Below are 22,615 nucleotides of genomic sequence, written 5' to 3'. Positions count from 1 at the left end.
AGCTGTGTAAGTTCCTTAAATGTCAGTAGCAGGAAAACTATGACTAGCAGCTGTTTGATTCAGGAGGAAACATCTTTCCTCCCACATTTTAGCCCAGCAGATCAGTGGTCATGGCACTTGCCCAGGAAATCAGAAACCAGATTGTAGGCCCTATTATTTAGAGGTGTGACACCAGAGGGAGTGTGGCCCTGGACCTTTTTGAAGTAATTTTGGGAGCTTTTAACTCCTAGGCTGCCTGCAAGTTAACCTATGAAACCAGTTTTAAAAACTTATTATGTAGCTCAAATTTATACCACTCCATAGTAGGATAATCTCTGATCTGTGTTACCTAGTTCATGTTGCCCTAAAGTTCAGTCACTCTAGGCTACACCTTAGTGTAAATACCACACCTGCCTGCCTTCCCTGCTGGCCTGGATTGGGCCCTCTGCACTCCCTGCCCTCCCTAGCATCCAGATCCCTGCTCAGTCCCACCTGCCCTACTTCCCTGCTTACTTGTGTTGCCCATACTTTTTGTTCCCAGGGAAGGAGGCAGGGAACACTTTACTTGCCTGCCCCACTTGTGCCACCATCACTGCTCTCTGGGTTAGAAGAGCTGTAGCCTGGCAGCAGTGGCAGCTAGGCAGCCAGGTTAACCATTCCCTGCCTGCTTCCCTGGGAGAGACAGTGGGGAATCCATAAGTAAGTAACGTCAGCAGAGAGGAACCCCAAGGGGCAGAGGGAAGACCTAGGTGTAAGGGGAACTGGGGTGCAGCAGGAAAACCTAGAATGGGAGAGGTCAGGATTCTTATCTTTCAGTCCTCCAGGCTCTTGCTGTCCTGAAGTGTGACTACTCCAAACTCGAGCTATCACTAACACCCATAACCATTTGTGTGGGTCACAGTGTGATATGTGATGAGGCCTGCAGTGAAATGGGTATTGTTGTAGAAAGGAGTGGGATCTGGTTTTGGTGCCCTGCTCCTGTTCCAAATGTGCTTCCAAGAGGGTAAGATATGTGGCATCAGAAGAAGAACAGGCCAGAGAGAATATAGCTCATTGAGAAAGTCACTGCCCTGGAAGGGAAATTTTTCCTGGATTTGGTAGCAGAAAGTAACATTCTGTTGCCTATCCGTTTTTTTCCTTCTTGGCTCTGGAGGGCTAACTTCAACAAGAGGGGTGGGCAGGTGCTCTTGGTAATGCCTTATCTGTGTTGGGAACTGGGAGATATAGGTGGAGATTCCTTTTGGGTGGGGAGGAGCTAGAGCCTTAATTTCCCATTCTCTGCCATTTGTCCTAACAACTAAGCTAAAATGTCATAAGCTCCTCTTCCTTCAATTTTTTGTGACATGTTTTATACACTGTTCCCTCCTGGGAAGGCATCTGAGTTATGCCACTTATGAAGCTAACTTTGTTATGCTTATTCTCTGACTCCAAAGCATTCCTGCATCTGATTATAATTTCAACATCTTCAACAAACCCAATCAAAATGTGTTTGTTATGCATCAGGCTGTGGGACATACCTTCCTCCTATGCACAAAACAGAAGCCAAGAATGTAATTTGAAATCTCTTTGTACAGAAGTGGATTTCCCTTTAGTTGCCTTACCACACTTTTTTTTTAACAATGAATGAGTATTTGAGTAATTCTCAATTCTTAGATCAGCTGTTTGGTATCTGTGTGTATGCATGAGCGCCCATGCATGCATACGATGTTGTATTTCTTTTAGAAAGCAAACATCAGCCTGGAGGTCAAGGGGGAAAAGTCCAATGCATAACTAATTATAATTTCAGAGATGAATATATCTTGGTCTGAGACCCTTGAATGGATGGATCTATATAGGCAGACCCTACTACTTTTGTGAAACTGTGTTGGCTTCCTTTGTGTTTCTGACAAGTGTAAGGATCCATTTGTACTGAGTGAAGCATTGGAACCCTAAGTTGAAGAAAGTTAAGGCTTCTTTCATTTGTCTAGAGCTCTTCAGATGTGTTCGGATGTATAGCTTTTTATAGTTTACCACTGTGTTTTATCTCAATGAAACAGGCTATAAAAGTATACAAAAAAGTCATTTCAAAATTCCATCAAAGGAAGATAGGATTCCTTTTTACTTATACAGTTCAGAGTAAAAAGAGTTATCCTAAAAAGTTAAATTGGTGCTCCTAAATACTTTTAAAAACATAAATGCCCTTAAATATACTTTCTTTATATATAGATATCTTAAAATAGAAGCTGCTGCTATTGCGCACTTTGACCATTTATTCTGCATAAAACTATGATTATTCACAACACTTTCATTTGTAGATTTATGTGGAAGACTGTTCATTTTCTACACAGTGCTGGCAATGAAAAGACACTATCAGCAACATATACAGCTTTCACTTCTGCTAGAATAACAGCCAGGCTAACATGGATTTTAAAAAAAATACATTTTCTTTGTTATTGAAGGCATGTTTTAGCTGTGTTACTAGATTTGAAACAAACATAAGCCCAGTGTCTCTCCCTGTACAAAGAAAAAATACACACTTTACTAGGTTAAAGCAAAAGCAGGAAGCTCTTATCTGAGCTTGAGCATTCAGAATAGAAAACTGCATTTTTGTTATTCTGGAGGTAACAACCACCCAGACAGTGAAGATGATGTTTGAGATTATTTTTTTAAAAATATACACAGGACTAAAAGAGAAAACAAGCTTTTGGTAATGGAAAGATATTGCTGTTTTCAAAATTCAGTCATATTTGGGAGTATAGATGTGTCTTGTAGGTAGTTCATGAAGAAATATAAAATAGATAAACCCACTTTAGTTTCTGTAGCATTTTTCATTATAGCCATTTCTGATAAAAAAAATAATAATTCACTGATTTAGTTTGACACTGTAGGCATATAAATATCCTATGAAATGTTTTCAGTAAGCTTCCTGCTAGATGTGTTTCCCTGTGAGGTCAGGCCAACTCTCAGGATCTCAAAATTGCCCTGTTAGATAGGAGTGTGTGACACATTTGAACATATACAAACACACAAATCAATTAGTTGCATACACACACATACACAAACACACACCCCTCCAACTCAGGCATGTACACATCCAAGATTACCAGCCTAGGCACATGCATACCTATCACCAATTCAAGCACATGCACATTACACACACCAAAAATTAGACGAAATCAGTTACCAACACCCACACACCCAATACACATACATGGATCACTCATTCATATATCATGCACACAATGATATATATATATATTTTTTTTCACCAGTTCACACACATACCACCCACCTACACATACACTACACAGGTGAGTTCCTAACTTGGATGGTATGGTGTGCTTGGGTTACTTGGGATACCTGGGGGAAGGTTAAGGTGAGAGAGTGAAAGTGTAGGGAGTGAAAGTTGCTGGGACCTGGATTAGAACCAGTAGACTAGAGACAAGCTAGGCTGAGGAACTGAGGCTTGGGTTTACTTAAGGTCAAGTGGTCCCAGGGTTACTTGAGGTCACTGGTGCTGGGGTGGAAGCAAGGGAAAAAGCCCAGTATCAAGGAGGCAACAGCCAAGTGTTACCAGATTTTCCCATTACTTTGGGGTGTGCTCATTTATTAGGGATAGTTTCTACGGTCTTGGTGATTCTGTCAATGAGCTGCTTGTGTTACTATACGGAGCTGTATCTCTCCTTTCTGCAAGCCCTCACCCCCAATGGAGCTATCTTGCAGGACTCAATCTCAATGGGGCTGGGTTCCTTCAGTCACCAAATCAGTCATACACACAAACACACACAAATTAACGTGACACGCCTGACCCAGCCGGGTTGATCAGCATGGACAGGCTGACACCCTCATATACCAAGAATCAGTTCATCAGAGCAACAATAAACTGCAGTCAGACACAAGCAAACAGGTGAACAGAATCCCTCGGAATCCAGCTGGGTGTCCAGCTGACACCCTCATGGGCCAACATTCAGTTAATAAGGGCACGTCTGAGTCAAACTGGGTCAATCAGCCTGTACAAGCTGATCCCCTTATGTGTTTCAAACTCAGCATGTCCCAATCTTTGGCCTCTTGATAAGCAGACCCCACAGTATTTTTGGGCTTCACGGGGATCTTTAGCTTAGGTAAAAGAAGCGTTGCTGCAGAGCATGGGAGGAAAGAGAAGCAGAGAAGGAAAAATATACCCAATTACTACCAGTTTGACTATAAAAAGTTATTTATTGCTAAGCATATGAAATATATAATGGTACTAGTAGTAATAGATATGCAGAAGAAAAACAAACACAAACAATTACAGTACTACCCTGGTTTCACTAAGTATTTGGGGAACCTTAGCTCAAGCTTAACTGATACAGTTCAGGTTCAGAAGTTTATGCCTAGAGAGAAAAGAGAGAGAGAGCACTGGGATCTCACCAGTCCAAGGTACTCGGGCTGCAAAGCTGACAGGCACAGTCCTTGAAGGGAGGTGATCTGTTCTTCCAGCGTCCCAAGAATAACAGGGGATGGTGTCAGCACAGGAGTTTTTCTTCTTTCTTTCTCTCTTCTTTCTTCTTCTTTCTCTGAAGCACACACACTTTCTACAGATTTTTATACCCTCAGTTCAGCTGCTTTGAAGCATCCTTAATTGTGTAAATCATTGTCTTTTCTATTGACAAGGGGTTATCTGGTTTGGAACATCTCAAGAAACTGATTGATAATCAGGAAACACTTAAGATTAGGGAGTTACCAAATACTTGGCAGCCAGCTTGAAATTGCTATGGATGGCAGATATACTGATGGGATATCTCATGGTTTCTTCAGAAACAATAGATAGCTTGCAGCATCAGGATTTGGGATTTTTACTTGTTGTGCACAAGCCTCAGCTTAGCATGATTTTTCCAGATCTTACTATAGTCTTTTAACAGACTTTTAACAGACTTCAGACAATTATTGGGGTGTTCATAACCTTTTGTGGAGAGGATTCCCACCAGTTGTCTCGGGAAAAGTATGACAACACCTGTGATTTAGGGCTCCAACAGGCTGGATGCTGTGATGAACCCTTAAACATTATTTACAGCAGAAGTACTTGATTTACTAGTAACAACTGTGGTAATTTTTTTCAATTTTTTTAAATAACAACTTGGGTTTTAAATTAAGTGAAAATTGTTGCAGAAAATGATGTTTACTTGAAAATTTTCAAGGAAAAGAAAACTTTGGAAAGACTTAATAGGGTGATAACAGTAGTGTTGCAGCAAGCCAAGAAAGATAAGTGAATAAAGCCATATGTATTTTATACAAAACCTGTATGTTTACATAAGGCCAGATTCTGATCCCATTACCCATCTTGAACAGAAGGAGTTACATTTATGTTAATGGAAACATTTGTGGAGTGAAGGACTGAATGAAGGTTTCAAAATCTGGTCTTAAAGCAAGGGTTCAGAATAGAGCATATAATAGTTTGGAATTGCCTCTTTAAATCTGTAAGTCTGTAAAGTAGAATGTATCAGATTCTGATTTGAATAAACCTGGAGGAACTCTTCATTGCAGTGGAATTGCTCCACTGTGACGGTAGGAATCTGTCTTAAGTGACCCTTTGTGGTGTGTCTATAGACAGCACTCTAAAGTTATCAGAGCTAGACCTTCCAATGGTAATTCTGGATCCAGATTCAGTATAACCATTTTAAAACACTACTGCACTTGGGTTAAGAATTCCTGTTGCTCTGCAGAGCTAATTGGTCCAAATACAGTGCCATATGAACACCGCTATGTGGCTGCTTGTTTCAGAGTCAGCTCTAATAACTATGGCATTACATTAAGCCATACACATCCCAAAGAGCTACTCAAGGCACCTCTGCATAGTGCTGCTTTGCACCATAAAGAAGTATCCCTAATACTCTGTTTCACTTTACCATTTTGTACCATTATTTCTTCCAAGTTAATACATGCCAGTCTCTAAACCCAATGACATGCAAAGAAAGGAAGTGGCTGTTCTTATAGCCAGCTGCCTCTGACACTCTAATCCAAATGACTAAGTACATCTGGAACAGATGGGCTAGGGACAGAAATTACACATAAACAGTATAAGTAATTGGAAGCTGGTTCAAATCTGTAACACACAGAGCCAGGTACAAATATTACACTTTTACCAGTCTAAGTGATCAGAAAATGGTCTGTACTTGTAACAGAACAGAAGTTTGGCACGCATAGACTGTTTAAAAATGGTGGAATCCAATATAAGATTTGCCTCTCCCATCAAAGGGTGAATATGTATTCTATTTGCTACCGATCTAAACTACAACATTTATAGAAAACTGTGTAACTTACTTCAATTCCACCTTGGGCTTTTTGAATGTCTGTATTTAGTCATAGACTTCATAGATTTCATAGACATTAGGGCTGGAAGGGATCTCTCAAGATCATTGGGTCCAGCCCCCTGCCCAAGAGACAGGAAGTTAGCTGGGGTCAGATCACCCCAGCAAGATAAGTATCCAAGCCATGATGGCCTTGAACACAAGTCTGCAGACTCCTACTCCTGTGTTCCTCAATAAACCATAATAAAACTTGAAATGAATGTAAAGCTAGATACTAGACTGATATGCCTTCTTTCACTCACAGAATTGTGCCAATTTGTCTGTTTATACAAGAGGCAAATTTAAGGTAACATTTGCCTTGAGATTTACCACTGGCTTTGAATTTACTTTGGTATATATTGAGGTTCTTTATTACAGCTCTTATTTTTTTAATGAAGTTTGATGAGTAAGACTTTAAAGAAACGTGCTAGAAGAAGCTGTGGACAATTGATTGTTAGGAAACCTTTTTATATTAAATGTATTTGTGGATAATATAGTTAAAAAGCAGCCAAACACTGTTTTTCATGCTTACACTATAAAAACAAACAAAGCAGCATTTAGCCATTTTTTAAAATGTATGCAAAGGTCTGAATGCTGAACTTGGCCATCACTTTTATTCTTTATTATATTCAAGTTTCTACTTGTAAATCCAATGTACAGGTTATGTCATCACAAGAGTGCCTTTCACTTAACAGATGAAAATCCGAAGGCAGTTCATGCTGGAAGTCATCATATGAGATATGACTGACTGATTTATTGCAGCTTTGAGCGTAATGTTAGCAAGGTATAAAATGCATCCATGCTAGACTCGACTATAAATATGATAATAATTTATATCCTTTAGCTTTGGTAAAAAGTCTCATGAGGAAAAACTGTGAAAATGCAATGTTAGTGTCATTCCACTGAAACATATTACTTTTGCAACATTTTACTAGTAATAATATAATTATAGTCTTAAATAAATGTGGGCATTTTAGTTGTTGTATTGATGTAATAAATAAGCAATGTACACAGACAAGACAAACTATCACCATTTAGAAGTCTCTTAGATATATAGGGCACAGGACTAGAAGGAACCTCCTGAGTTCATTTGTGTATCATCACATCCAGTCTCTTGATATCATAATTACTGCATAAAAAGTATTTTCTGCCCTTCTGTGCCCAACCTGGAAGTAAGGTAGCAAAGCAATGATGAGGCCCTAACTCATCTTCTTTTCTCTGTGGCCATTCTTGAGCATACTGGAGGCAGAGATCTTGTGAGTAGTGACAGGGAGCATCCTCCCTGCCTCCCCTCAGTGTGGCTCCATCACTCATTTTTGGCTTTGGCATGTGCAGAACCAGAGTAGTTAGGCTGGGCAGTGTTTGAGCAATGTGCCCTCAAGAGCAGCAGGCAACTGATAATAGTGTAGCTGCAGTCATCATGTCATAGGTTAATACATTCAGGTCTTCTGCCTTTATTGTTTACAATGAATGAGCCTCCAACTTATACCAAAAATTCTTATTAGTTCTTAGGTATATTGCTTTATAGAGTTGAATTGAATCCCATTTCTGTTATTACAGCCTTCAAAATTTTTCAGTTTTTTCCTGTATGAAATTCCAATTTTCCTTAATATTGATGCTACTTCCCAAGTTTGTATCATTAGTGAATTCCTTTACCCTATTAATGCAAATATTAAATATTGGTAATAAATGAAGATGAGAACATAGTACAACAGAACGGTACAATAAAATATAAACCAATAGATATAAATAATCTATTGTCCTGAAACTCTTTAAAACACTTGGATTTCTAAGCACTAGAAAGCAAATATGATATTACAGTTGGTTGATTAATATGTTATTTTCAGAAACTTAGCAGTCTCTGTTTGACTACAACAGTGTAACACTAATTTATTTTAAAATATTTATTCAAAAAATAACAAATTAAGGAAACAAGTATGCTATTATCTGTTCCACAAACTTGATTCACTGAAAAAAGTAAGAAGCCTTAAATTGGAAATGTCTTTGCAGATACATCATGGATACTGTATAATACTTACAGCTGATTTAGCAACCTAACACACACACACACACACACACACACAACCCCAAACAAAAAAGAAATAAAGTAAAAAAAAGCAATACACATGGTTGAACTCTTACGTGAGTCCTTTCTTATGTGCAGTTCTAGATAGGGAAGCCCCCCTTTGAAATCCTGCCACTTGACTAAGCAAGGATTCTCTCTAGCCTAACATAACTGGAATTTAAGGACATAAATCAGAACTGAATACAATAAACTGTAATTTATGGCACACCTTCCAAAAAGATTAGTTCCCACTGACATAGGGCTTACTGTAGCATTACAGTCCTCTTGTGGCAACTTCAGACATTTTATATTTTATTTTGATTCTTTATTGGAATAAAAACAAAACCTTTTGTGCATTTTCAAAATGTGCATGTTTGGATCAACTTTTCAGCTTTTTATTTCAGAAAGGGAATGTTTGTTCACATCTATATGGGAAGTGAGGGTGATCAGTAAATAATATAGAACTTAGAACATGAACTTAAGATGTGGGAGAAGCAGATTCACTATTCATATCACTGCACCCCAGTCTGATTCAGAGAAAAGTTTTCCATCATGTTACTTTGAACAAGGATTTGAACATGCATCCTACACAGCTCAGTTCAAACTAGTCAGCCATAGACTACTCAGTCAATTTCTCTTGCCTTCCCACTAGGAAAAATTCCTTAATACTGATATGCCTCCACAAAACATTAAGAATTTAGCAGGACAGCATATTTCAGAGAAACATTGTCAAAAATTTTGCTCTAGGCGAATTTGCTGCTTGAGTTTTGAATGGGGAATTGATTCTGTCAGGCATTACTTTTGCTTTCTTTATTCAGATAGACTAGGAAAAAATGTTCAGTTGCATCTCCCAAATGAAGGCTGATCATATTTATTTGGGGGGGGGGGGGGGGGGGGGGGAGAGACTGGTGCTTGGGCTTAAGCCATAGTTTCACTTTCACTCTCGACTTGTATCCAGTGTTCCTAAAACAGACTGAAAAATGGGGAAGTTGAGCTATTATACCGTTAGAAAGAGAAGAATCTTCCTGTCCCTTTTAAATGACTACAGTGTCTTCTGTTTCTAGTCCTGGTGGGTTCCCACATACTTAATGGATCTGAATATTAACCGTTAATGGATAAAAAAGCCATTTCAGATTGTATTTCAGATCTGTCTTGAATAGGTGTTATTTTTCTCTTCCCTTCACTCTGCAGAGCTTCCACTGTTAGGTTTGTGATATTACAACACCTTTGTTTTGCAGGAAGAGAGAGAAGAAAAATAGTGCCAATAAAATGTTTTAAATCTCTCTCTCAAACACTTGTGAAATAGTCTTTCTGTAAATTATATGGAAAACGTGATGGGATAGGGGTGTTATAAAGTTTTTATTGAAACTCATTTGGGATGACCTGGATAGCTCACTTGTGAATGTGATCATCCTCAATACATGCCAAGAAAATATTTCTTCTATCCAATCCTATAATGCATTCTCTAAGTACCGCATATTTTTCAGGAAAAAAATAGTGTTTTGAAGATGTTTGAGTTTCAAACATTTTAATGGCGCTTTTTTGTTTCCTTCTCTTACAAAGCTGTGATGTCTTAATCCCACGAGTCCAATTATATAGTCCTTACAGGGATAGAAAATAATTCATGTTTATAAAATCTTAAAATTACTTACCAAGTGTTTCTGTTCACAATAATTAGTGAATTTCAGATCCAGTACCTCATGTTCTGTCAACTATGAGAAGAAATTAAAGTTTCATAACTTTAGAATGGGGGAAATTATTACCAGTATTAAACATATCACTGAATCAAGAATGACTATGGCTCATTTTGGTGCTAAGTTACTGTAATTTTGTGAAGTGAAGTGAAAGTTTGCTTTTCATACCCTTTTAGTTCTTGACTTCCCTGCAGAGACTGCCTACAAGGGACTCTATTAATGGTTATTTTGCATGGGAGGGGAGAGGTGTAACATTCACTATCCTTGAGAAGATCAACATAAATTCCTGAGGCACTGTATTTACATCCTATTTTGAAGGCATAAATGGGAAATTGGGGTGTATAGACATTGTAGTCAGGGCCCTCCCTATGGTATGGTGAATTGGGATGACCGCCCTGGACCCTGCACTTTGAGGGGCCCTGCACTTTGACACCATGGCAAGGAAAGTCAGAAACCTGGAGAGGAGCCGACTGTTGGGGCTGGACCCACGTGGTCCCCCACAGACCCCCTACTCCAGAGCCCCACACAAGGCATAGAAGACACTGACCCAGCCTCTGGGAGGGGCTGGCAGTGCCCTGTGGGATGAGCCGGCAGCAGGAGTGCCCCACTCTCAACTCTGAGGGCTGAGGCAGAGGTGCTGCCTAGCGCCTGCCCTGCAGCACAGCTGGGCCTGACCCTGTGAGGCTACTGGGCACTGTGGCTTGGATCAGTTCAGGGCCCCCCCTCACCAGAACAACACCAAACCTTCCCAGCCTGTCCAGTGAGGCTGTCACCTCAGCTGCCCCACCCTGCAGGCAGCCCCCAGGGCAGGCTCCGCCAGCAGCAGCACCCTCAGTGCCAGCACCAGAAACAGAGATGCCACTTCCATTCTGCTCTGCATCCCACACTGCCCAGCTCTCCCAGCCCTGGCCCCACAGTCAGTGAGCGCCGAGGCCCTCTCAGGCCTTCATAGGGGATTTCAGAATGTAAGCAGTGCAACACTGATCATGAGTGGTGAGGGTTTTTTGTTTTTTGTTTTATTATATGAACTTCTTTTTAATTATATAAAAATGTTAAAGGGGCTCCACTCAGGCTGATTTTCCCTGGGTCCCACACTTCCCTACAATCATTCATGCTTGCAGTAACTCTACACAGATATAAATTTGACCTACTGAGATATTTTCTGATTGGCATCAATGTATACTTGTGAATTCTTTGAATTAATGAATGTAGCATCATTACTGTACTGTACCCTAGGTATAACATATACACTAACACATATTTGCTGAGTCTGTCACAAAGATCAAATGGTGATCCTTCAAAAACCAAAGGTGTGTTACATATTTACACCTTGCCACTTCTATTATCCGAAAGAAATTGTTAAGAATTTAGCTTTGAAAATTAATGAAGCACTTTCAGTTTTTCTTATGGTCTCTTCTATTTGGGTATCTGAAAAAAACCCTTCTACTTTAAGGATGCTCTCAAACCTTAGGATATATGCAAAGAATGGCAATATTTCTTTCTGATTGAAACTGTAGAGTTCAGTCCAGTAATACTAGTAGACCTATCACTTTTTGTTCATTGTCCCAGCATCTGTTTTAAATGTGAATGGGAGTCTCTTCCATTTTCATGTCCTTGTGACAAATTGTTTAGCAGAATTTCAGATTTGTTGGAATCTGAAAGGCTATCAATCATGGCTATCAATCATTTGGCAATGTCAAATCTCTGAATCAAAGGCACTGTTTTTTTCCCTTTTTTTCCTATGGTTTTGACTTCCAAATAACATGCCAACCCAGGTCCAGAAATGGAAAAGCAGATGCCTCATCCTTAAAAGTCATTTATTAGGGTTGTGCAAAGCTTCAGGTGCTGATTCAATTTGGGGGAGATTCAGCTGATTTGGCCACACACCCCCATCCCCTGCCCACTCTCCCAGCCCTGTCAATGGCTGCCTCACCCAGCCCCAGTGTCCCTGCTTTAAAAAAAAAAAATCCCTGCACTCACTGGTTGCTGCAGCAGTCATAGGAACTTCTGGGGGCCTGTGGCAGAACCCCACCATGCAGTGCAGGGCAGTGGGGGGCAGCGGAGATTGCCCCCTCACTGCCTAAGAGCCGGAATGCTGGGGCCAGACAGGGCAGCAATTGATGGGGCTGGAAGAGCGGGTGGGGATGGGACCTGTTTGATTCAGAGATTCAGCCAATTCGGCAGTGTCAAATCTCTGAATCAGATTTGGCTGAATCGATTTGGGACAGTGATTTGAATCACCAAACTGAATCACTGTCCACTGAATCAGCCAAATCCAAATCTGAAGCAAATATGAGCCACTTTTCACAAGCCTAATATTTGTGCTGTATGAGCTTGAACAATTAACGGTTTAGGGTTCAAGGCCTTACTCTTACTGTTCTTACTGAGTGGCTTTAGGTAAGTCACTTAGGCTAAGATTCTCAAAGTATTTAAGGCCCCTGCAACATGTTACACTTAAGATATGATTACCCAGTTAATAATGTCTTAAGTTGTAACCCAGCCACAGGTTAAAGACATTAATGGCATCATAAAACAAGGTATAAACCAAAAAGTTATTCCACAAAAAATGTGGAATAACTTTGTGGCTAGTTCCTTTCCCACCATTAATTGAACATGTGGCCAGGTGTGCCCCTGTGCTTGGGATCCCCATCAGTTGATGGAGCTCCCAACCATGGGGGTGTACCTCATGCTTCCAAGGTTGGGAGCCCATAGCTGATGGGGTCCTAGGCTTGGGGGAGCATGGTGCACTCCTACAACTGAGAGACCCTTCAGCTATGGGCTTCCAACCCCAAGGTCATATGATGCACCCCTGCACTTAGGAGCCCAGATCAGCTGACAGGGCTCACAACCATAGGACCTTACCACTTGCTGGTGCAGGGGGAGTCTGGGATCATGATCCTGGACTTCCCCTGTCCTGGCAATAAGGCATGGTGGTATCTGATACTCAATCCTACAATCATTCCTCCTGCCATGCATGTGCATGTGTGGCATAGTAGGAAGTATGATTTTGTGGATCATGCATCAGATCTCACTTCGCCTTTATATGCATGTCTGGCAGAAGTATTAACATCTCACTCTCGTTTTATCCTTGCTGTGTCTCATTTTTGGGGGAGTGGGGTGTTGCAAGGATAAATATTTTAAAGATTGTGAGAAGCACAGGGGATATAGTAGAGGTTGGGGGGGGCGGGGTTCAGCTGCTTGCAGCAAAAATGACTAGATACCTGAAAACACTTTCATGTGAAAGGCGATTACCTGAAACACTAACACATTTTTAGAGTTGATATGAATAGGGGGAACATGCAGCTGTATACAAAATAATGAAATATATAGAAATGCCAAATTGGGGTTACCTAGTTGACCTTTCTCGAAATGCAGAAGATAGGGCATATTCAGTAAGACAGAAAGGCAGCACATTCAAAACTGATAACAAGAAATATTATTTCTCCTAGTGCATAATTAACCTATGGCAGTCTTTGACATTGGATGGCACTGAGGTCCAAATTTCAGTAGTACACTCAAAACAGTATTGGACATTTCTACACCTAATAACATCATCCAGAGTTATAGGAGACATGATCCTTTTATTAAGTAAAGGATTGAAACCCTTATGTTTCTGAGTATAAGACAACCACTAATTGATGCTACCTAGAAATAAACCTTTCAGCCAGTTATTTCATAACTATCTACTACAGGATGTCTTGCACTTTATTCTGAAGCCTCTCATGATGATCACTGTCACTGGCAGGTGACAGAGTAAATGAGCCTTTGGCCTGATCCAGGATGGCATCTTTTTTTTTCTTAATGTGGAAATGGAGGATATACATACAGAGATATTTATCTGAAGTGAAGAGAAAGTGCGAAAAATGTTTTATTACTAAAAACCATGCCTAAAATCTTATCCATCTCTGATTGCACAGAGGTTCTTTTGCTGGTAAGAATAGCACAAGACTAGAATACATATCGACACAAATAACTGCCATTCTAAAATGTAACTTGGTCCTTTAAAATTTTTTATGTTGGTTTCTTGAATGGTCATTTTAATATATATTTGATGTAAACTAATATTGTAGTTGCTAAGTATAAAAAGAATATATTTTTTTCTCATGTTCTCCACCCAGACCCCAGAGGAATTGAAAGAAGTTTCTGACCTTGAAGAGGACCATGACATAAGGAGTCATACAAGTGTTCAAACTGAAGGCAAAACAGATAGGGTATGTATCAGACTATTATAATTAAAAAGCTATCTGAAGCTCAGAAGAAATGCTCTTGTATTGTAATTTCTGTGAAACTTTTAACAACAGTGAATCACTACAATCTTGTTTTCCTTTTAATACATTTAAAAAAACATTCATAGGTTATGAAACCAATATTGGTATATACCAGGCCTGCTCAGGCTCTGGTCCATGGGTCAAATCCAGCCTGCAGAGCCATTACATCCAACTTCCAGGGCTCTTCCACAAGTAGGAAGACTTGTCAGTAGGGAGCAATGGAAGCTCCATTGGAGCTTGGAGCTCCAATGGAATGCTCCAAGTGGGCAGCTCCAGTCTCACTTGCCCTATTGTTTGTTCAATAGGATCAGACTGGGCAACACTCCCACCCCTAATCCACATCAGATCAGCTCGCACTCTCCACTCCCCACATGCATATCCAGATTTCAGCTATTCTACCCTGCCCCACCCCACAACGCATCCAGATTAGGCCTGGGCTGCTCCTCTCTCTCCTTCCCTACTCCCTGCACACACATCTGGATTGGGGCTGCTCTGCCACACCCCATGTATCTGGATCAGGATTAGGATCAGAACCAGGACACCCCCCCACCTCCCTATGCGCCTGGGTAAGGACCACTTCACTCTGCACATCGGGACTGGGATGAGACACTTATTTCCCCACCACCTCTCATTCCCCACATCTGGTTCAGATCCTCTCCATCCCATCTCCCCCACCCCCATGCATCTGGATAGAAGCTGCACTGCCTCGCCCCTCCCCCAACCCCAGACAGATGGATCAAGGTTGGGCTGTGCACCCCCCTGCAGCCATATCAAGATCATTGGCTAGATTCAGCCCATGGAGGAATCTGGCAACATCCATCTGGCCCATGGGATGAAAAGCCCGAGTACCATTTCTGTATACTGAAAAGAAAAAAGAAAAACCCAATTAATTTGTATATTTATATGAAAATTCAAATTAGGCGGACAGATTCTTACATACATATTTGCAGAATTTAAACATTCATAGATTTCATAGACATTAGGGCTGGAAGGGACGTTGGAAGTTCATTGAGTCCAGCCCCTGCCCAAGGGGCAGGAAGTCAGCTGGGGTCATAGGATCCCAGCAAGATAAGCATCCAAATTTCTCTTGAAGGCATTCAATGTAGGTGCTTGAACCACCTCCGGTGCCAGGCTATTCCAAACCTTGGGGGCTTGGACAGTGAACAAATTCTTCCTTATGTCCAGTCTGAAATGGTCTTGCTGGAGTTTATAACCATTTTACCTTGTCATACCTAGGGGTGCTCTGGTGAACAATCATTCCCACAGATCCTGGTGAACACCCCTGATAAACTTATAGGTGGCCATCAGATCACCCCTGAGCCTGCACTTTTCCAGGCTAAAGAGTCCGATAGCTCTCAGTCTGTCATCATAAGGTCTGTTTTCTTGACCTCTGATCATGTGTGTGGCTCTTCTCTGAACTCTCTCAAGCTGCTCCACATCCTTTTTGAATTGAGGAGCCCAAATCTGGACACAGTACTCCAGCCGCAGCCTCACCAAGGCTGAATACAATGGGAGAATGACGTCCTGGGATTTGCTTGAGAAGCATCTATGGATGCAAGCCAGCATTTTGCTTGCTTTACTGGATGCAGCATCACATTGAAGGCTCATATTCATCTTGTGGTCAATCATGACCCCCAAGTCCCTTTCATCCATAGCGCTAACCAGCGTAGCACTGCCGAGCCTATAAGGATGCTGCAGGTTTTTCCTCCCAAGGTGGAGAACCTTGCATTTTTTGGTGTTGAACACCAACAGGTTCTCATCTGCCCATTTCCTGAGCCTGTCAAGGTCAGCCTGGATCACCCTCCTGTTCTCAAGTGTGGATGCTTTACCCCAGATTTTTGTGTCATCAACGAAATTGACCAGTCTGCTTCTGACTCCAATGTCCACATCATTAATGAAGATGTTGAACAATATAGGTCCAAGGACAGAGCCTTGGGGGACCCCACTGGTCACAGGACACCATGACAATTGACTTCCATCAATCACCACACTATGGGTCCAACCATGGAGCCAATTCCCCAGCCAGCAGATCGTGGTGGACCCAAGGCCACAGTTGGCCAGTTTTGCCAAGAGATGATCATGGGATTCCAGATTGAAGGCTTTTTTGAAGTCAAGATATATGACGTCAATCTCCTCTCCCTTGTCCAGGTGATAGGTCACCTGATCAGAAAAGGAGATAAGATTGGTCAAGCAAGATCTACCCACAACAACTCGTGCTGGCTATCCCTCAGGATGTTGGCATCGGCCAGTCTGTTGAGAATAGCATCTTTAATAATCTTTTCTGAGACCTTTCCTGGGATAGAGGTCAGGCTGAAGGGCCTGTAGTTTGATGGATCCACTTTCCTCCATTTCTTGAAGGTAGGCACCCCATTGGCCTCCTTGCTATCTTCAGGCACTTCACCACAGTGCCAGGAGTTCTCAAAGATCCATGCCATCAGCTGGGCTATGATGCTAGCCAGCTCCTTGAGTACCCTGGGGTGTAAATTCTCAGGGCTGGCTGACTTGAAGGTGTCCAGCCTCTCAAGGTGTTCCTTCTTGAGGTCAGCATTGATGGATGGCAGGGAATCTCCCTCACCCAGGGCTCTCTCACCCAGGCTCCCCTATCTCATAATGGGCAGGGGTGTCCCGTGGGACTGATGAAAGGCCAATGCAAAGTACCCATTTAATAGGTTGGCTTTTTCCTGGGCGTTGGTTGTCAGTTGAGCCATCTGGTTTAGCAGGGGTCCAACATTGGCCTTGCTTTTCCTCTGGCTCCCCACATATCTAAAAAAGGACTTTTTATTGTCCTTGATACTTGCAGCTAGTTGTAGTTCCGTCACATCCTTGGCTTTCCTGGTTCACTCCCTACAGGACTGGACCAGTGCGGAATATTCCTCCTTGGAGGTGGACCCTATTCTGCATCCTTTGTAGGCTTTTCTTTTTAGCTGAAGGAGGTCTACTAGTTCCTTGGAGAGCCAAGGGGGCTGCTGTGCCCTTTTGCTGCCTTGCCTCCAAGATGGCATTAGCTTGTGCATTGAGGATCACTCCCCTGAGGAGCAAACACTTCCTGAGCTCCCCTCCCCTTGGGATCATGGTTCCTTAGGGCCTCACCGACAAGCCTCCTGAGCTTGTCAAAGTCAGTTTAGTTAGTAAACTTACTAACACCCTAGTTTAACAGCCTAGGGCCTCCAACAGCATACTTATTTGCCTATACACTAATGCCAGCAGTTTGGGGAATAAACATGAGGAGCTGGTCCTTCTGCTAAACAGAAATGACTACGATCTCATGGGGATAATGGAGACCAGGTGGCACTCCTATGACTGGACTATGGGTATAAATGGCTATAACCTGTACAGGTGAGATAGTACTGAAAAAAGGAGCGGGGGTGTAGCTCTCTATGTAAAGGAGAGCCATACATCCCTAATAAGCTGATATTGGCACCCAAGGAGGATGACTGGAGACTAGGCCTGTGCGAATAGGGAAGTATTTGATTTGGATTCAGATTTGGCTGATTTGGAGTACACAGATTCAATTTGGAGATTTGGATCACTTTCCCAAATCGATTCAGCCAAGTTGACTTTGGAAGATTTGGTGCCAATTCGGAGAGATTCAGAAATTCGGCTATAGATTATAATGGGGAATCACTGAAATACCTATACCTTTGTCATTTTTAGCTGATTTTGATAAAAATTGCAAGGACCATAGCCACTTCTGAGGGTATGAGGCCTGCCAAGTTTCAAGGAGATAGGTGCTGGGGTTTCTGGGAAACTGCACCTCAGGCTGCTGACAAGCAAAACTCATGAAATGAGTGACACTGTATGTGTGTTAAGGTGCTCCCTCACTGGTGATGCGTCCCCTACATGACACGGTAGTATGCTCCAATGAGGCCTCCAATGAACCAGACCTATTAACAGCACTTCATCAGCCTCCTAGGTACAGAAACTCATGGACTCAATATAGACATTAGATTTATGACATACTGCAACCTGCCAGACATCTGACTCCCCAGGTACCTTTGCACTTTTACCTGCTCTGCTAACTTCCCCTTCCCCTACAACCCCAAACTATCCCTCACCCCCTGACACCTCCATTTTCATTTTCACTGACTGGGTTTCTTGCTTGCATTGCATGCCAGTCTCTGGCTTCTTTACTATTCCTTCCATCCAGGAACATCACACATGAGCACACCAATTGCTGGTTCTTCCTCAGCCTGACGAAGGGTTTTTAACCCCGCTGCACCTTAACACACATGTGACACAAGTTTAGCTTGTTAGCAGCTTGAGATTAATTTTCCCAGAAATCCTGCACCTATTTCCTTGAAACTTGGCAGGCCTCATGCCCTTAGAAGGGTCTGCCATCCCTGTTGTTTTAATCCAAATCTGCCTTAACACACACACGACATGAGTTTTTCTTTCAAGACTTTGAGGTGCAGTTTCCAAGAACACCCTGCATCTATCTCCTTGAAACTTGTCAGGCTTCATGCTCTCACAAGAAGTTACTATCCCTGCAATGTTTATCCAAATCAGTTAAAAATGACAAATTTATAGGTATTTCAGTGATTCCCCATTATAGTCTACAGCTGAATCTCCGAATCTCTCCAAATCAGCGCTGAATCTTCAGAATCCAATTCAGACAAATTGATTTGGGACAGTGATCCAAATCTCCAAATTGAATCACTGTCCTCTGAATTGGCTGAATCCAAATTGAATATTTCCCTATTCACACAGGCCTAATAACTATATATAATCTGATCTCTTCTTCTTCTGTAACTCTCTGACTTCTGTGCTGTGTTAATGTGAATCTCTATCTGACTTCTTCTGTGTTGTCTTTAGTTTGTATGTAACTAATTATAACTAATAATATTAATAACTATATATAATCTCTTCTTTTCCTATGAATGTCTGACCTCTTCTATATTGTAATAATATCTGACTTCTGTGACGTATGTGTGTGTGTGTGTGTGTAATGTATGTGCTTCCCTGCACAATGACGGACCGCACTGCCAGGGAAAAGAGATATTTCTTTTTAAAGTATTGGAGCCCCCTCTCCCCCCCCCCCCCGAGAACAAATATAAATTGAAGAAAAAAAATGGATTGGATAGGGATAAGTAGAGGGATTCTAGTTAGTAAGCTATATCAAATCCTTTCCAAGAACAAAAAGTAGCAGGAGACTGACTAGGTAGGAAGCCAAGCCAGTCCAGTACTGTTCAGATGCTGTTGCTGAGGCAGAAACAGCTCACAAAAGGCACAGAAAGCCTGCAGACAAAGGCTTATATGCTATTTCTACATCCCTCCCCCAGATCACTGTCATTGGAAGGGATTCAGGGATAGGTCACAGTCACTGGCCAGCTCGAGATGTCAGTCTTCACCCCCTGCTCACCGTCCCTTTTCTTAGTTTCTGTTCCCCTGAAAGATTGCCTTCCAAATCTCTGAATCTTTTCTGAATTGATTTGGAGCCTCTGAATCCATTTGGAGGTTTTTTGTTTTCCCCTCGATTTGATTTGGCTTTGATGAGTCAGCCTCCAAATCGAGCCAAGTCTTCTCCAAGTCAAATCACAGACCAAAGCTTTACACACCCCTACTGAAGACTCTCTGGGTTAGAATATGAGGGGAACATAGTGAAGGGGATACAATGGTAGGAGTTGACTACAGACTTTCAAACCAGAAACAAGAGCTTTACCATTAATTCATCAAAGAACTGGCCGAGGCTGCATGCTCTCAGTGCATGGTTGTCACGGGAGGTTTTAATTATCCAGACATCTCATGGGAAGAGCACTCAGCCAAATCCAATCAGTCTCAAAGCTTCCACACATGCGTGGATGAGCTCTACCTGTCTCAAGAAGTTTATGGGCCAACAAGAGGTAAGGTGCTGCTGGATCTCTTACTAGCCAAAGGGGATGATCTAGTCAGTTACCTAATAACTGAAGGGAAACTGGGAGACAGTGAGCATGAGTTGATCACTTTCACTATTCATTGCAAACCTGGCATGTCAGTCAGGAATTCAGTAGTCCTCAACTTTAGGAAAGCCGACTTTCATAAGCTCAGGCGGCTTGTTGTCATGGCCCTTAGAGGCCATGATTTGACAGGGAGGGGAGTTCATCATGAGTGCTTAAGGAAGCAATCCTAGAAGCACAAGGGAAGTCCATCCCAACCTGTAGGAAAGGTGGTAAAGGGGCTCAGCAACCCCATTGGGTCAACAGGAAACTCATGGACCTCCTACATTTAAAAAGAGAGGCTCATAAAGGATGGAAGACAGGAAACACTACTAAAAAGGAGTATTCTGCACTGGTCCACACCAGTAGGGAGTGAACTAGGAAAAGCCAAGGCTGTGACTGAACTCAGACTGGCTATACAAATCAAGGACAATAAAAAGTCCTTCTTCGGATACATGGGGAGTCAGAAGAAAAAAACGGGCAACATTGGCCCCCTACTAAACCAATTGGGGCAGCTGACAACCAACACCTAGGAAAAGGTCATCTACTTAATGATTACTTTGCATTGGTTTTTCACCAGCCCAAAGGGATCACCCTGCCTAACATGATGCGGATGACCAAGGTGACGGTGAATATACACCCACAATTGGCATAGAACTTTTGAGGGAGCACCATGAGGGGCTGGATACCCACAAAACAGATTGTCTGGATAGGTTGAACCCAAGAGTGCTCAAGGAACTGGCAGACATCATAGTGGGCCCACTGGCAAGGATATTTGAGAACTCATGGTGCTCAGACGAAGTACCTGAAGACAGGAAGAGGGCCAATGTGGTGCCTATCTTCAAGAAAGGAAGAAACAAAGATTGGGGAAACTACAGGCCAATCAGTTTGTCCCTGGAAAGATCTTGGAAAAAATTATTAAAGAAACCATTCTCAACAGGCTAACAGAAGGCAATGTTCTGAGCAATAGCCAGCATGAGTTTGTTGTGGGTATGTCTTACCTGACTAATCTAATTTCCTTCTATGACCAGGTGACATATCACCTGGACAAAGGGTGTAGCAAAACCCCCAATTTTTCCTTTTTTTATATTTATACTAAAAATTTAAATTAGGCAGCCTATAAGTACATAAGGGGTGTGCATCCGAATCTGGGGGAACGTCTGCTCACTAGAGCACCCCAAGGGATAACAAGGTCAAATGGTTACAAACTCCTCCAAGACCATTTTAGGCTTGAAACAAGGCAAAATGTCTTTACTGTCTGAGACCCCAAGGCCTGGAATAGACTCCCTCCAGAGGTGGTGAAAGCAGTCTGGACACTTTTAAGAACCATTTGGATGCTTAACTTGCTGGGATCCTTTGCTCCTAGCTGACATCCTGCCCTTTGGAAAGGGGGCTGGACCCGATGATTTCACGAGGTCCATTCCAACTCTAATGTCTATGAAATCTATGAAATCTATGTTTTGCTTAACCACGTTAATTTAATCCTATAATTTGGCATTCATTTTACAGTTGTGCTCATGGCTTGCAGTGCGTTGATATCCAAAAAGGACTTCCACATATGCAAGCACAGTACTTCCAGAAAAACAACAACTTTGATTTGAGGTGTAGCTGCTCAAATGTATATGTAATGAGATTCATTTCTGAGGAAGGGGCTGAGTAGGCCAGAGCCCACACCAAGTTGATTTTGAGGTAGGAGATTCTGCCAATTTTTTTTTTGTAATTTGTTTTAATGTCTGGTCACTATTTGGCAGGCACAACATTCTGTAGATTTTTGAAGAAGAGTTGTTTTGGTTAAAAATAAACATTATGTTCATCTAGTTATAAATAACTATGTGGGCATTGATGTAGAAATGGGCACTTACATTGTCCAGTATAGTCTAGTTTCTTGTTTGGTGTGTGCATCTGTGTGGAAGTATAAAACCCTACTATATAGTTAGATTACTGGGATAAAATCTTTTGGAAAAAAAACTGCATCTGACTTGCCTGCTTATACCATCATTTATTGATGAGACTAGTACCTTACACTTCACTATATTAATAGTTAGTATTAATTTGCATTTAGGCTATTCCTTTAGGAACCTGAAAACATTTAGGAACAACAAAAGGCTTCTGAGTATAAAATTGACTTTTTTTTTTTTTTTTTGCAATAACATTGACTTTATGTTTCCATTTGACGATGTTTCCTCAAAGTCATTCTATATGTGAAACTTTCTGAAAGGGAAGCCCCTGAGGGACCATTAACTTTGTTACTTTCTTGAACACTGCCTAGCATAATGGAGCCCTGCTACATAACTGATCATGGTGCTGCCTCACAAAAGAAATAAATATAAAAATAGCTGTTTGAGTAAAAATCATGACAATTCCTAAAATCATGATAATTCCTATTAATAGT

General features: G+C 41.7%; 1 protein-coding gene across 1 annotated transcript in view; it reads left to right on the top strand.

The window, feature by feature from the left end:
• Positions 1-22,615, top strand: part of CTNNA3 (catenin alpha 3) — a 1,574,321-nt gene that overhangs the window by 1,360,373 nt on the left and 191,333 nt on the right. The window contains 1 exon segment of the mRNA XM_059729874.1: positions 14,162-14,254. Within this exon segment, the coding sequence (XP_059585857.1) occupies positions 14,162-14,254 (93 nt within the window).

Source organism: Alligator mississippiensis, chromosome 6, assembly GCF_030867095.1.
Source record: "Alligator mississippiensis isolate rAllMis1 chromosome 6, rAllMis1, whole genome shotgun sequence".
Lineage (NCBI taxonomy): Eukaryota > Metazoa > Chordata > Crocodylia > Alligatoridae > Alligator > Alligator mississippiensis.
Note: the sequence above shows the minus strand (reverse complement) of the source record. Positions and strands in the feature narration are given on the sequence as shown.